Below are 16,724 nucleotides of genomic sequence, written 5' to 3'. Positions count from 1 at the left end.
GACTGGCAGCCTTTGTCCTGGTCTGTTGGCCCCCACGTAGAGTGTCAAGCCTGAGGCCTCCATGTTGCAAAAGCACAGAACAGCCACATGGAGAGAGCGGACCAAGGGAGACCCAGAGAGAGACTTTGCCAGCTCTCAGCTCTTCCACGCGAGGATGCTCACGTCAGCTCAGCCACGGCACAAGCATGATCGAGGAGAACCAGCCCTGCCCCGCTCTGTTCTTCCCAATTCCTGAACCTCAGAAGAATGCAACTTCCTGGTATAGGTGTCTTCAGCTTCTGTGTTTGGGGATGCTAGTGTGTTAGGCAGCAGTAGCCAACCAGATAATGACGTGTCCTTCTCTGCTTCATGGCCTGCGTGGAGCTTGGATTTTGTAAACAATTCTGATCAACAGAAATGAGGGGCTGAGACAGTTCAGGGTAGAAATGTCTTCTCCACAGACACATTTTATTTTTTTTTTTTATAAACAAAAGTAGAATTGGGGGACCAAAAACAGTGGATGAGATCAAACCACAGTGTTTGTGTTCACAAAAGTGGATGCAGAGAATTTGAACAGTCAGTCCCTGAGCTCATCAAGGCCTGTCACAGTCTTCACCTGCATCTATAAATAGTCATAAATGTTTCTCCCACCATCCCTCATGCACAGAAACCACCCCTGGGATTTAGAAAATAGGGAACACAGTGCCTCCCGACATTAGCTCCAGAAATATCTCAGCAATTATGACTTAGTTGCTTTCGTTACATTTGGGTTTGGTGACAAGTAAGGAAAACAAGACAACATTTTGATAAATTCTGCACATTTCATCAGTATTATGTCATATTGCATCATGACAGTCACTGGAAATTATCATAGAAATAGTAAAACCAAACAAAAAATAGGAAGTATTTTGAAACTCAACATTTTCCATGACCAAACACCGAGGGAAAAATTACCTATTAATTAGCTAGAGAGGGACTCTGAGATTTTAATTTCATTCTGTCCCCACTTTCAACAGATTTAACAGGACTCTTTTACCATTCATCTGGTTGACTTTAAAAAAATCTCTGGAGATAGAGGATCCACAGCACTTAGATAAACCATTGGCTATTTTATCCCTGTCAATTAGTGCTTAAATCATTTGTTTCAATCATTTATTTGCCTCCAGCTTAGGGAAAAAAGAAATCAAACGTAACGGTTAAAAATTCCTCTTAACTCATTCTCATTTATGAATTACCATTTCTTATCCTATTAAATGTTCAAATTCAATTCCTCAAAATATAACAGCATAAGAATTTTATTGCTCACCTTAAAATACATTAACTTAGAAGAAGCACACAGATAAACAGCCCTAAGTAGTATTCATGTACCCAATATGTGAGTGATATAGGCATATTTCTATCCCTGACGTCATTAGAGAATCCATAAGAATACATAAAAAATCAGTTTTATGAAGTGATATCCTGAACAAAAACCGAACATTAGGATTCTATGGCTGATGTCCCATGGGTTCAGGTTTCCATTTTGCTACCTAAGAATGCATTATTTAACACAATCTGGACTTTCTCATTTATCTTTTCTTCAGACTACACCTGTTATACATATTGTACATGATCTGAGAAGCAGTCTAACCTCACACACCAACTTCATCATCGCCTATTGCTTCCTCTTAGAAGTGTGCTCTAGATATGTTCAGGTCGCCCCTCTTTGTGAAGATACTACTCAAGGCAGCCTTCACGTCCTTGTTCCTCAGTGTATAGATCAGTGGGTTCAGCATAGGAGTGACCACAGTGTACATAATGGCAGCGACCTGATCCTGGTCCATGGAGCTGCCTGAGGTAGGAGATATGTAAGTGAAGATAACAGGAGCATAGAGAAGAATGACCACCATGAAGTGAGAGGCACATGTGGACAGTGCTTTGTGGAGCACACTACAGGAGTGGGTCTTGGAGAAAAGAGAGATGATTATGGAGAAGTAGGAGAGAAGTGTTAGGAAGAAGGGGCCCATGGCAATGGTCCCGGTAACCGTGTTGAGAAGCCACCGGTTGAGCTCCGTGTTCCCGCAGGCCAACTCCAGCAAAGGCTTGACATCACAGAAGAAGTGATGGATCTGATGAGAACCACAGAAGTTCAAGCGAGAGGTCATCATGGAGTGCAACAGGGCATGGAAAAAACCAATGGTCCAGACCGTGACAGCCATCCGGGTACAGAGCTGGTAATTCATGATGACAGAGTAATGCAGTGGCCTGCAGATGGCCACAAAGCGGTCAAAGGCCATCACGGCCAACAGCATGGCCTCCGTGCTGCCCAGGAAGTGGAAGAAGTGAAGCTGGCTTATGCATCCCAAGAAGGAAATTGCCTTGTGTGTAGAGAAGAAGTTCTCCAGCATCTTTGGCAGTGTCACCGTGGAGTAGCAGATATCTAGACACGAGAGATTTCCCAGGAAGAAATACATGGGTAAATGGAGTCTTGGATCAGAGACGACAACCAGGAGGACTGCTCCATTGCCAACCACACTGACCATGTAAATTGCAAGGAAAACCACGAAGAGATAAGGCTGCAGTGCTTGGATGTCTGTGACTCCCAGGAGGAGAAATGCAGTGACTGAGGTTTGATTCAGCATCGCTTAAGAGAAAGGATGAATTACTCTATGGAGCGTACCTCTGTTGAGAATCAGAGACTTTGTAGTTGAGGATTTTCCTGTCTACACAATGGGTACTTTGAGGGAGGGCATTGTTGTTTTACACAGTTCCCACATCAGACCTTTTATAGGATTTGCCTCATTAGACTATTAGATATTATGGTGAACTGTTGGTTATGGGCCATTGGTCCACCATTTTCCCCCCTCATTTGATTATCATTAATATGTTTCTTTCTCCCAGAGACTCTGAGCACATAGCCAACCTACCATCTTCTCTGGGTCTGCACATCTACCTTCTGATACAAGTGTCCTCTCATCTCCTTAATGAACTCTAATGGGGGTTCTAATGAACTCTAATTAACTACTTGCCCAGATTGCTATATCCAGACCTTGTAAGAAAGCACCTGAGGGATTTTTAATTAAGAAAAATAGACAAGGAAAGAATGACACCAATGCAAGGAGGTCTGAATTAATATCCAGATGTGGGATTGCCTCTTATAAAAAGGCAAATCTTGGAGCACCTGAGTGGCTCAGTTGGTTGGGGTCCGACTTTGGCTCAGGTCATGATCTCATGGCTTGTGAGTTCAAGTCCCATGTGGGGCTGTGTTCTACCACTCAGAGCCTGGAGCCTGCTTCAGATTCTGTGTCTCCCTCTCTCTCTACCCCTCCCCTACTCTCACTGTGTCTCTCTGTGTCTCAAAAATAAATACACATTAAAAAAATTTTTTAAAAGGCACATCTTTCTAAGTTTGGGGGAAATCCCTAGAGGAGCATAGAAAGATTTGATGTGAGAGGAATTGGAGTGGGTTAATGAGGGACCACTTCTCCATAGCCTTTGGGATTCTAGGCCATAGAGATGGAGGAATTTAGAGAATATACCCAATCTGTGCTGGGCCTCTGTGAAAGGCTGGCTCCATGCAGGTCAGAGTAGTTTGCTTTGATGACCATGTGTGTTCTGCACAGTATTAATCCTACCTCTCCTGTGTAAGATACAAATGCTATGGCAAATATCATTTTGGGTTCTCTGACTCACCAAACAAAATTGGATCAAAAATTCACTTGGGGAAGAAACCTTTTTCTAACATTAAAGACAATTTCTAATCAGACTTGTCCTTACTCAGTCATTTATTTCACTGCAATTTTAATGCTGAGAGATTACATATTTACTCTGGAGAATATTTAGAGAACCAGGCCTCCTGAGGTGCGAATGAGATATGGCAATAAAAGTGAATGAAGAGCCTTCACAATCCACAAATGCAATCAGGAATCCATCATAAAATAGGAAACCAGCTCTAGATCTGGGCGCTTACTTGCATATAAACAAGCATGCAGAAAATCTGGGGTCCTCTCAGCCCGAGTCCTAAGGCATTCTCTTACCTGATTGTCGGATTCACAGCCTGCCCAGCTTTGCAGGTTTACACTCCCAACAGCTGAGAATGGCAGGAAGATATTTGAAGTGACTGTTCCTATTGGGATTGCAGCATGAGCTCTTCATGTTCAGAAACGTCTTTGTCTCCTTCTGACATTCTTCCTGCCTCTCAGGAGCCACAGACCTTAGGCATATAAACACGGAGAGAGTGTCCCCTGGGTGTGAGCAGGATCGCTGTGAGAATCAACAGGGTATTTTCCCATACTTGCGATTCAAGACAATTCCTCTTGCGTGTTGCTATCTTGAGTTCCATCTTTTTTTTTTTTTGCCCCCACTGCTCCAAGTTTTTCGTTTCTATGTTTCTTCCTTATTTGCAGAGTCGTGGAAAGCAGGATTGTCAGGGGCCTTCTATGTTTTCTTAGTTCAATTACCTTTTCTTCCCTTGTCATCATGGGAACTTCCCTGAAAAACTTTGTGAGAGGGGCGCCTGGGTGGCTCTGTTGGTTAAGCATCCGACTTTGGCTCAGGTCGTGATCTCACGGTAGGTGAGTTCGAGCCTCACGTCGGGCTCTGTGCTGACATCCTGGAGCCTGGAGCCTGTTTTGGACTTTGTGTTTCTCTCTCTCTCTGACCCTTCCCTGTTCATGCTCTGTCTCTCTCTGTCTGAAAAATAAATAAACATTAAAAAAAATAACAAAAAACTGTGAAAAACTGAAAAAAAAAAAACTGGCAATGTTTGGTAAGGAATGGAGGCCAGTTGTGTTCCATTGACCTGTACAGATGATGATAATCTTTAACATTCCACATAGTTTTTACTATGGTCCTGTGGAAAACAAGACAGAGGAACAAGGAGAAGTAGGATTGCTGTTATTTATTCCAAATTAGATTCTTCATTGTTGGTAATAGTGTTAAATTTGTTTGTTTAAAATAGACATCCCAAGGCTCACATCTTTCTCTAAGGAATGGGGCTGGTCTCTCCTTGTGTATCCTCTCTTGTTGCTGCAACCTTTAGGTGAGAATATTCTGTGAGCCTCATCCCAGGAATACATGCAATCTGACATGCATGCAAACTTTCTCATAACAGTTATAAACACCATGTACCCTGTCCATCTTTGTGTTGAGATCCATTATTGTTGCTTTGCACGAATGCATTGTATATTAATCACGATAAAAATTCCTCTTTCAGGGCGTGCTTCGGTGGGCCATTCAGATAACCAGCCGACTGTTGATTTTGGCTCAGGTCGCTTACTTATGGTTTGTGAGATGGAGCCTGACATTGGGTTCTGGGCCCACACAGGAAGCCTGGTTTGGCTTCTTGCTCTCTCCTCGTTCTCTCCCTTTCCTGTGCTCACATTCTTTCTCTGTCTCTCAATATAAAAAAATAAATAAACTTAAAAATATTCCTCATTCAAGCATATGTTAAAAATAGAACGGAAATAACATTTATTATGTTCTAATTGTAGAAGCTATTGTTTTGAGTTTCTTACATGAAATGTTCATTTAATTTTTCCAAACATTCAGTGAGGGATGTACTGATATCACATTTACTTTTCAATATAACAGGAGCTCAAAGGATTTATGTACTTTTTCTGTTTCCCCCTCAATGTTACTGAGGAATCATTGACAAGTACAGTTATATATGTTTCAAGTGTACAGTGTGATTTTACTTCCATATATGTATTGGAATGACCACCACTATGCAGTTTATGAATGCTTCCATTGTCTCACATTGTTGACACCTGTGTGTGGAGAAAATGCTCAGAGTGTACTGTCAGCTTATTTCACTGCCGTTAAATGTTCCTGCTTTACAATAAATTGTGCGACTCATGTTCAAACTAAGGGTCCGGTTCTACAGCTAACTGCAGTGTGGTCTCCATCCTTTCAAAATACCACCCACATCAATTTTATGTACAGTTCCCACAGAGGTCTAGAAATCTGGTATTTTGATGAAGTCATGACCAGTACATTTTCTCTTTATGTTTTGTCTCTCTGAGGTCTTGTTTATAAGTCATTTTTCTTCTTGTGTCAAAATGAAATTGTCTTCAATATTCTTTTATTATATGGTCAGCTTCATGTCCATGTGACTGGAGCCCCCACACAGGGCTGTGCACATCATTTAAAGCTTTTTTATCATCTTGAAATTCTCAGTAAGGTTTTTTTTTTTTTGGTATTTTAATGTATTCATTTAAATTCAAGTTAGTTAACATACAATGTGGTATTGGTTTGAGGAGTAGAACCTAGTGATTCATCACTTACATACAACATCCAGTGCTCATCCCAACAAGTGTCCTCCTTAATGCCCACCACCCATTATAGCCAACCCCCTTACAAACCTCCCTTCCAACAACCCTCAGTTTGTTTTCTGTTTATAAGAGTCTCTTATGAATTGTTTCCCTCTCTCTTTTTTTAAAGCTTACTTATTTATTTGAGAGAGAGAGAGAGAGAATGAGCTGGGGAGCAGCAGAGAGATGGAGAGAGAGAGAGAGAGAGTGAGAGGGAGTGAAGGAGACAGAGGGTCCAAAGCAGTGACTGTGCTGACAGCAGAGACTCTGATGTGGGGCTTGAACTCAGGAGCTATGAGATCATGACCTGAGCTGAAGTTGGATGCCCAATCAACTGAGCCACCCACGCATTCCTCCTTATTTTTCCTTTCCTTCCCCTATGCTCACCTGTTTTGTTTCTTAAATTCCACATATAAGTCAGATGATATGGTGTATGTATTTCTCTGATTTGCTTAGCATAATATACTCCAGTTTCATCCACATTGTTGCAAATGGCAAAGTTTCATTCTTTTTGATCATCGAGTAGTATTCTATTGTATATATAAACCACATCTTCTTTATCCATTCAAAATCGATGGACATTTGGGTTCTTTCCATAATTTGGCTATTGTCAATAGTGGTGCTGTAAATGTTGGGGTGCACGGGCCCCTTTGAATCAGCATTTTTGTATCCTTTGGGTTAATACCTAGCAGTGTAATTGCTGGGTAGTTCTATTTCTAATTTTTTGAGGAACCCCCATACTCTCTTCCAGAGTGGCTTCACCGTTTTTCATTTCCACTAACATGCATAAGTGTTCCCCCTTTCTCGGCATCCTTGCCAACATCTGTCATTTCCTGAGTTGTTAATTTTAGCCATTCTGACAGGTGTGAGGTGGTATCTCATTGTGGTTTCGATTTGTATTTCTCTGATGATGATGTTGAGCATCTTTTCATGTGTCTGTTAGTCATCTGGATGTCTTTTGAAACGTGTCTGTTCATGTCTTTTGCCCATTTCTTCACTGGATTATTTGTTTTTTGGGGCGATGTTGAGTTTGGTAAGTTGTTTATAGATTTTGGATACTTGCCCTTTATCTGATAGGTCACTTGCAAATGTCTTCTCCCATTTCATCATTTACCTTTCAGTTTTATTGATTGTTTCCTTTGCTGTGAAGAAGCCTTTTATCTTGCTGAGATCCCAACCTCTGGAGACATGTCGAGTAGGAAGCTGTTGTGGCTGATGCCAAAGAGTTCCTTTATATTTTCTCCTCTAGGATTTTGGTGGTTTCCTGACTCACTTTTAGGTTTTTTAGGATTTCTGAAATACTTTCGATTATTATGTAAGAAAGTGGTCCAGTTTCATTCTTCTGTCTATCACGTCTAGTTTTCCCAACACCATTTGTTGTAGAGACTGTCTTTTTTTCCATTGGATATTCTTTCCTGTTTTGTCAAGAAAAGTTTATCATATACTTGTTGGTCCATTTCTGGGTTCTCTATTCTGTTCCATTGATCTATGTGTCTGTTCTTGTGCCAGTACCCAAACTTTTTTGATGATTACTGTTTTGTAACATAGCTTGAAGTCTGGAATTATGAAGCTTCCAGCTTTGGTTTCTTTTTTTAACATTTCTTTGGCTATTTGGGGTCTTTTCTGGTTTGATGCAAATTTTAAGATTGTTCTAGCTCTGTGAAGAATGCTAGTGTTATATTGATAGGGATTTCATTGACTGTGTAGCTTGCTTTGGGTAGTATTGACATTTTAACAATATTTGTTCTTCCAATCTATGAACAAGGAATGTTTTCCACTTATTTGTGTTTTCAATTTTTCATAAGCTTCCATAGTTTTCAGCATACACATCTTGTACCTCTTTGGTTAGGTTATTCCTCTGCATCTCATGGGTTTTGTGCAATTGCCAATGGGATCAATTTCTTACTTTCTCTTTCTGCTTCTTCATCATTGGCGTTTAGAAATACAACCAGTTTATGTACATTGATTTTATATCCTGCGATTTTGATGAATTAACGTATCAGTTCTAGCAGTTTTTTGGTGGAGTCTTTAGGGTTTTCCAAGTAGAGTATCATGTCATTTGCAAAGAGTGAAAGTTGACTTCTTCATTGCTGATTTGGATGCCTTTTATTTCTTTTTGTTGCCTGATTGCTGAGGTTAGGATTTCCAGTACATTGTTGAACAACAATGGTGAGAGTGAACATACCTGTCATGTTTCTCATCTGGAGAACTTTTCCCCTATGAGGATGATATTAGATCTAGGTCTTTCCTATATTGCCTTTTATGTTGTTGAGGTATGTTCCTTGTATCCCTACTTTCTTGAGGGTTTTTTTTATCAAGAAAGATGCTGTATTTGTCAAATGCTTTTTCTGCATCTATTGAAAAGATCGTATGATTCTTCTCCTTGCTTTTATTAACGTGGTGTAGATTTGCAAATATTGAACCATCGCTGCTTACCAGGAATAAACCCTACTTGATTATGATGAATAATTCTTTTGATGGTCTGTTGGAATTGATTTGCTAGTATCTTGAAAATTTTTGCATCCAGTTTCATCAGGGGTATTGGCCTATAATTCTCTTTTTTAGTGGGGTCTTCGTCTGATTTTTGATCAAGGTAATGCTGGCCTCATAGAATGAGTTTGGAAGCTTTCCTTCCATTTCTATATTTGTAACAGTTTGAGCAGAATAGGTATGAACTATTCTTTAACTGTCTGGTAATAATACCCCAGGAAGCCATCTGGCCCAGGACTCTTGTTTGTTGGGAGATTTTTAATAACCAATTCAATTTCTTTACTTGTTATGGTAAAGTTTTGTATTACTTCCTGTTTGAGTTTTGGTGTTGCATCATTTTCTAGAAATTTTTTTCCATTTCTTCCAGACTGCCTAGTTTGTTGGCATCTAAATTTTCATATTATTCTAATTTCTTGTATTTCTGTGATGTTGGTTGTGATCTCTCCTCTTTTATTCATGATTTTATCTGTTTGGATTCTCTCCCTTTTTTCTTTTTGATAAGTGTTGCTAGGGGTTTATCAATTTTTAAAAACCCTTTTAAAGAACCTGCACTTAGTTTCGTTGATCTGTTCTACTATTTCTTTTATTTGTTGTGTATCATTCATTTATGCTCTAATCTTTATTGTTCCTTTTTCCTGCTGGCTTTAGGCTTTATTTGCTGCTCCTTTTCTAGCTCCTTTAGATTTAATGTTAGGTTGTGTGTTTGGAACCTTTGTTGCTTCTTGATATGGGCCTGAATTGCAGTATACTTTCCTCTTAGGACTGCCTTTGATGTATCCCAAGAATTTGGGCTGTTGTGTTTTCATTTTCATATGCTACCACGTATTTTTTAAATTTCTTCTTTAATTTCCCAAGTAACCTATTCATTCTTTAGTGGGATGTTGTTTAACCTCCATTATTTGAGGGCTTGTTTCCAATTTTTTACTTGTGGTTGATCTCAAGTTTCATAGCACTGTGTTCTTAAAAAATGCATGGTATGATCTTGATCTTTTTATACCTGTTGAGGGCTGATTTGTGACCCAGTATGTCATCTATCCATGTGCCCTTGAGAAGAATTGTATTCTGCTGCTTTAGGATGAAATGTTTTGAATATATATGTTAAGTCCATCTGACTCAATAGGTCATTCAAAGGCATTGTTTCTTTGTTGGTTATCTATTTAGACATTCTGTCCATTGATGTAAGTGTGGTATTAAGGTCCCTATTTTTTGTATTATTATCAATGAGTTTCTTTATGTTTGTGATTAATTGATTTATATATTTAGGTGTACCAAGTTGGAGACATAAATATTTGTAATTGTCAGATCTTCTTGCTGGATAGTCCCCTTAATTATGATCTAATGCCCTTCTTCATCTCTTGTTACGGTTGTTTTAAAATCTTGTTTGTTTTAGGCTCCTGGGTGGCCCAGTTGATTGGGCATCTGACTTCAGCTGGGGTCATGATCTTACAGTCCGTGGGTTTGAACCCCACACTGGGCTCTGTGCTGACAGCTCAAAGCCTGGATCCTGCTTCAGATTGTGTCTCTCCCGTCTCTCTGCCCCACCCCTCTGCTTGTGCTCTCTCTCCCTCAAAATAAATATAGAAACATTAAAAAAATAAAGTCTGGTTTGTCTGATATAGGTATGACTATTCCAGCTTTCCTTTGATGTCCATTAGCATGATGGATGTTTCTCCATCCCCTCACTTTCAATGTGCAGATGTCCTTAGTTATAAAGTGAGTCTCTTGTAGACAGCATATAGATGCATCTTGTTTTTTTAAAATCCATTTTATGTCTTTAATTGGAGTATTTAGTCCATTTACATGCAGATTGATTATAGAAAGATATGAATTTAGTGCCACTGTGTTACCTGTAGAGTTGGTGTTGCTGGTGATGTTTTCTGTCTGTTGTAGTCTTTGTTGTTTTGGTCTTTTTTTTTTTTTTTTCCTCTTCTTTTTTTCCACTCAGAAAGACCTTTTAAAAATTCTTTTAGGACTGTTTTAGTGGTCACAAACTCCCTTATCATCATCATCATCATCATCATCATCATCATCTTTTTTGTCTGGGAAACTCTCTCTCCTATTTTGAATGACAGCCTTGCTGGATAAAGAATTCTTGGCTGCATATTTTTCTTATTCAGCACATTGAATATTTCCTGCCACTCCCTTCTCAGCTATAATTTGTTCAAATAAATTTTCTGTCCCCTTTTTCTGCTCTTCTAATGAGACCTGTAAGATATGGATATTGTTTTATTTCATGAAATCACTAAGTTCTCTAAGTCTTCCCTCATGATCTAATAGTTTCCTTTCCTCTTCATTTCAGTTTCATTGTTTTCCATAATTTTATATTCTGTATCACCTGTGTCTACTCTGCTCTTTCAGTCCTCATGGTGACTGTATCCAGTCAGTATTGCCTGTCAGTTATAGCATTTTTTATTTCATCCTGACTAGTCTTAGGTCTTTGGTCTCTGCAGCAAGTGTTTCTCTGGTGTCTTTTATGCTTTACTCAAGACCAGCTAGTAGTCATAATGAGTGTTTTAAATTCTTGTTCAGATCTATTGCTTATATCTGTTTTGAGCAAGTTAATGACTGTGATTTACTCTTGACCTTTCTTTTGGGGAGAATTTCTCCCTCTTGTCCTTTTGGCTAAGTTTCTGTCTAGTGTGTTTTAAAAGCTTTGTTATGCTTCCTGCACCTGAGAGTAGTGCAATAGTAAAAAGGGGTCATATGCTGTCTAGGGCCTCGCACTTCAGAGAGTGTTTCTGGTGTATGCTGTATGCCTTCTGCTGTTGCGTTTTGGCTGCTCTTTCCCACTGGTCAGTTCTCTGCAGAGCTCCTCCTTGCTTGCTGTGGGGAGTGTTTGGAGCTTTAATTAGGTGGGCCTGGATAAAGGGAACAAATGCTGGTCCCCTAAAAAGAGAATAAGAAAGGCAACAAGAAAACCCCCAGAGAATAAAAAAAAAACTATAAGGTTGATTTCAAAGACAATGAAAAGAAAAAAAAAAGAGAGAGATAGAGAAGAAAGAAATAGAAAAGAGTAATGAAGCCTGAGGTCCCCAAAAAGTAGAAAAGAAATTGAAAAAAAAAAAGACAAGAAATTATGAGGCTGATTACAGAAGTAAAAAAGAAGAATTGAAAAAAAAAAAAAAAGAACAAAATGTAAGCATGGTTCTGTCTCCGGCAGAACTGCAGGTGTCATTTTGATGCATTGTCTTTTTAGTTTACTTGGTGCATGTGGGGTGTGGCTGTGTCGGTCTGAAGGAGAGCCCTGATGGCTCAGTCAGTCCTGCCCCAGTGAATAAACAGTTGCCAGGCACAAAGGGATGGGGTTTTGTCTAAGCAGGTCCTGCCTCCACTGGGGGTCATTGTGATGCTCTCTGAAGTCCCGCCATTTTGGTGTTTGGGGGAAAATGGCCCCAACCCAATCTCTCTTCCTTGGATTGGGGATGTCGACCCCTGCTGTTCAGCCAGCGTTCACGTAATAACGAGGGCCAATAGCTTACCCTACACCAGAGCTTTCGTGCGTTCTTTGGTGCAAAGCTGGGATTCACAATTTGAAGTTTTAAAGGACCTTGCACTGCCTGGACCCGCTTCTCTACCTTGGAGTCCAGACTCTCTATGCTATGTGAAGTCCTTTGTCCCTGAAAAACTGTCCTACACCTGTGCATTGCACGGAATCTGTGATGTAGCACCACTAAATGCAGAAAAGGTTATATTCCTTCTGGGTGAGTCTCTGTCCCCTGCTGATGAAAGACTTTTTACTGGCACTTCCAGGGTCTTTTTCCCTGATGAGGCAATATACCCTCTTCCCAAGCACTCCAGGAAGGGGACTGTTCTCTTCTGGTTCACCCCAGAGATTGCTACACCACACTATGCGCTCCGGGCCCACTCCCTTCTCCCCAGGAGCACACACCACAATTCCTCTCCTGAGAAAGTCACCCACTTACAAAATTTCAGAATTTGAGCTCCACATACTGTAAAACAAACAAACAAACAAACAAACAAACAAAAAACTGGAACACTCATTACTTCTCACTCCCCAGTGTGTATCCAGAGAGGTTTTCTTCTGGTACGACCTCAATGCAACACTTTTTCAACCCCTCTCACTTTCTCTCCCCTTTGTCTCTCCCTGGAATGGGTTCCCCCACCTCTGAGGAACTGCCTTTTTTTTCTCCCCCAATTCACTTCTATGTACCTCATACCTTTCATGCTGTGAAATCACACTGTGATTCAACATATATATGCATTATGGAATTTCATACCACGATTATTCCAGTTACTATATGTCACCATATGAAGTTATTATAATATTGTTGACTGTATTCCTTCTACTGTACTTTAAATCTCTGTGACTTATTTTCTCTGTAATTGGGAGTTTGTATCCCTTAATCCCCTTCTCCTATTGCACCCATCCACCCACCTCCCTGCCCTCTGGCAAACACCAGTTTGTTCTCTTTGTTTATGTGTATGTCTGTTTGTTTGTTTTTCTTTATTTTGTGCTTTCAGATTCCACATATAAGTGAAAGATATGGTATTTCTCTTTCTCTGACTGACTTATTTCATTTGGCCTTATACCCTGAAGGTCTGTCCACATTGTCACAAATGCCAGCACTTCCTCTTTTTTGCACAACTGAAAAATATTCTATAATATACCTAAATCTATGTCTGTCTCTACCTAGGGCAGATAACTTGATCCTTTAATTTGAAGTTCTTTAGATCAAAAAGAACCATATTTGAGGAACTGTACCCAACAAGCCCTGTGTATACCTTGACCCAGTGTAGGTGAAAAGATGTAGATTCTGACTGATGTTGTAATGGGAAGAGATTTTAAGATCATTTGGAGGGAGAGAAAGTATGTGGGGACAATGTTAATTATTAGTAGACAGAGTTGGGACTATGGTGGATTAAGGATGTCCACAAAATTTTTTGATATTCTTTCCAGTTAAAGGTGGGGATTTCCTCTTTCTGCAGTTTGGTTGGCCTGTGTCTATTTTGTCCAAGGTGACAGAGGTGATGTCAATACTGGTTCTTGGGTTTGTTGGAGAGATGACTGGCAGCCTTTGTCCTGGTCTGTTGGCCCCCACGTAGAGTGTCAAGCCTCCATGCTGCAAAAGCACAGAATAGCCACTTGGAGAGAGTGGACCAAGGGAGACCCAGACAGAGACTTTGCCAGCTCTCAGCTCTTCCACGCGAGGATGCTCAAGTCAGCTCAGCCACGGCACAAGCATGATCGAGGAGAACCAGCCCTGCCCTGCTCTGTTCTTGCCAATTCCTGAGCCTCAGAAGAATGCAACTTCCTGGTATAGGTGTCTTCAGCTTCTGTGTTTGGGGATGCTAGTGTGTTAGGCAGCAGTAGCCAACCAGATAATGACGTGTTCTTCTCTGGTTCACGGCCTGCGTGGAGCTTGGATTTTGTAAACTATTCTGATCAACAGAAATGAGGGGCTGAGACAGTCAGGGTAGAAGATGCCTTCTCCACAGACACATTTTATTTTTTTTTATAAACAGAAGTAGAATTGGGGGACCAAAAACAGTGGATGAGATCAAACCACATTGTTTGTGCTCACAAAAGTGGATGCAGAGAATTTGAACAGTCAGTTCCTGAGCTCATCAAGGCCTGTCACAGTCTTTATCTGCATCTCTAGTCAAAAATGCTGCCCCCACCATCCTTCAGGCCCAGTAACCACTCCCAAGACTTAGAAAGTAGGGAATATAGTGCCTCCTGACACTAGCTCCAGAAATGCCTCAGTTCATACAATTATGACATAGTATCTTTCACTACGTATGGGTTTGGTGACAAGTAGGGAAAACAGACAACATTTTGATGAATTCTGAACTTTTCCCCAGTGTTACAGTGTATGGTATCATTTATAATCTATGAAGAAAGCATAGAAATAGGAAAAGAAAATAGAAAAACAGGTAGGTTTTTGAAACTCATCATTTCTTGTGTCCAAAGATTGAGGGAAAAATAATATACTGATTAGCTAGGGAGGGATTTTGAGATTTTTTTTCCAGTCCGTCTCCACTTTCGGTAATATTTAACAGTATTCAATTACAGTTTTTCCAGTTGACTTTAAGACATCTCTAGAGATAAGGTTTCCAAGACTCATTAGATAAACATTGGCTAATTTGTCCATGTTTATTAGTGCTTAAATCATTTGTTTTAATCACTTACTTGCCTCCTGCTTAGGGAGATACATACTGACTAAAAATTCCTTTAACTCATTTGTGAATTACCATTTCTTTAAAAAAATTTTTTTAATGTTTATTTATTTTTGAGAGAGAAAGACAAGGTGTGAGCAAGGGAGGGGAAGAAAGACACACACACACACACACACACACACACACACACACACACAGAATCCGCAGCAGGCTCCAGGCTCTGAGCTGTTAGCACAGAGCCCGACGCAGGGCTTGAACTCACAAACTGTGAGATCATGACCAGATCCGAAGTCGGAGGATTAACCGACTGAGCCACCCAGGTGCCCCTGAGAATTACCATTTCTTATCCTATTCAGTAAATGTGGCTCAAAATTCATCCTCAAAATGTAACAATATAAGAATTTTTTTTTTTACTCACATAAAATATGTTAAGTAGATGGGCCACACAAAGAGCCATAAGTAGTATTCATGTACCTAATATATGAGTATATAGGCATATTTCTATCCCTGATGTCATTAGAGAATCCATAAAAATACATTAAAAATCATTTTTATGAACTCATATCCTGAACACAAATTGAACATTAGGATTCTATGGCTGGTGTCCCATGGGTTCATGTTTCCATTATGGTACCTAGGAATGCTTTATTTAACACAATCAGGCTGGACTTTCTCATTTATCTTTGGACAGCTCCACCTATTACACATATTGTACATGATCTGAGAAGCAGTCTAACCTCACACACCAACTTTATCATCTCCTGTTGATTCCTTTCTTAGAAGTGTGCTCTGAATTTGCTCAGGTCGTCCCTCCTTCTGAAGACCCTACTCAAGGCAGCCTTCACGTCCTTGTTCCTCAGTGTATAGACCAGTGGGTTCAGCATAGGAGTGACCACAGTGTACATGATGGCAGCAACCTGGTCCTGCATGGAGCTGCCTGAGGCAAGAGATATGTAAGTAAAGACAACAGGAGCATAGAAAACAATGACCACCATGAAGTGAGAGGCACACGTGGACAGTGCTTTGTGGAGCGCACTACAGGAGTGGGTCTTGGAGAAAAGAGAGATGATTATGGAGAAGTAGGAGAGAAGTGTTAGGAAGAAGGGGCCCATGGCAATGGTCCCGGTAACCGTGTTGAGAAGCCACCGGTTGAGCTCCGTGTTCCCGCAGGCCAACTCCAGCAAAGGCTTGACATCACAGAAGAAGTGATGGATCTGATGAGAACCACAGAAGTTCAAGCGAGAGGTCATCATGGAGTGCAACAGGGCATGGAAAAAACCAATGGTCCAGACCGTGACAGCCATCCGGGTACAGAGCTGGTAATTCATGATGACAGAGTAATGCAGTGGCCTGCAGATGGCCACAAAGCGGTCAAAGGCCATCACGGCCAACAGCATGGCCTCCGTGCTGCCCAGGAAGTGGAAGAAGTGAAGCTGGCTTATGCATCCCAAGAAGGAAATTGCCTTGTGTGTAGAGAAGAAGTTCTCCAGCATCTTTGGCAGTGTCACCGTGGAGTAGCAGATATCTAAACATGACAGATTTCCCAGGAAGAAGTACATGGGTAAATGGAGTCTTGGATCAGAGACGACAACCAGGAGGACTGCTCCATTGCCAACCACACTGACCATGTAAATTGCAAGGAAAACCACGAAGAGATAAGGCTGCAGTGCTTGGATGTCTGTGACTCCCAGGAGGAGAAATGCAGTGACTGAGGTTTGATTCAGCATCGCTTAAGAGAAAGGATGAATTACTCTATGGAGCGTACCTCTGTTGAGAATCAGAGACTTTGCAGCTGAGATTTTTCCTGTCTACACAATGGTACCTTGA

The 16,724-nt window shown here is 40.6% G+C and overlaps 2 protein-coding genes across 2 annotated transcripts; both read right to left on the bottom strand.

The window, feature by feature from the left end:
• Positions 1-301: 301 nt before the first annotated feature.
• On the bottom strand, positions 302-3,184 carry LOC106984031 (olfactory receptor 12D1-like). The gene has a single exon (XM_027055149.2). It carries the CDS (start codon positions 2,598-2,600, stop codon positions 1,647-1,649), a length of 954 nt encoding a protein of 317 aa, XP_026910950.2. The 5' UTR covers positions 2,601-3,184; the 3' UTR covers positions 302-1,646.
• Positions 3,185-14,189: 11,005 nt separating this feature from the next.
• On the bottom strand, positions 14,190-16,715 carry LOC106984032 (olfactory receptor 12D1-like). Its single transcript, XM_015082231.3, has one exon. It carries the CDS (start codon positions 16,622-16,624, stop codon positions 15,674-15,676), a length of 951 nt encoding a protein of 316 aa, XP_014937717.3. The 5' UTR covers positions 16,625-16,715; the 3' UTR covers positions 14,190-15,673.
• Between the last annotated feature and the right edge of the window lie 9 nt (positions 16,716-16,724).

This window comes from Acinonyx jubatus, chromosome B2 (genome assembly GCF_027475565.1).
Source record: "Acinonyx jubatus isolate Ajub_Pintada_27869175 chromosome B2, VMU_Ajub_asm_v1.0, whole genome shotgun sequence".
NCBI classification, from domain to species: Eukaryota; Metazoa; Chordata; class Mammalia; order Carnivora; family Felidae; genus Acinonyx; species Acinonyx jubatus.
This window is presented reverse-complemented; position numbering and strand designations above follow the sequence as displayed.

Bases quoted from the DNA above. Each gene is read 5' to 3' on its own strand.
- LOC106984031 (XM_027055149.2), bottom strand. From the start codon at position 2,600: ATGCTGAATCAAACCTCAGTCACTGCATTTCTCCTCCTGGGAGTCACA.
- LOC106984032 (XM_015082231.3), bottom strand. From the start codon at position 16,624: ATGCTGAATCAAACCTCAGTCACTGCATTTCTCCTCCTGGGAGTCACA.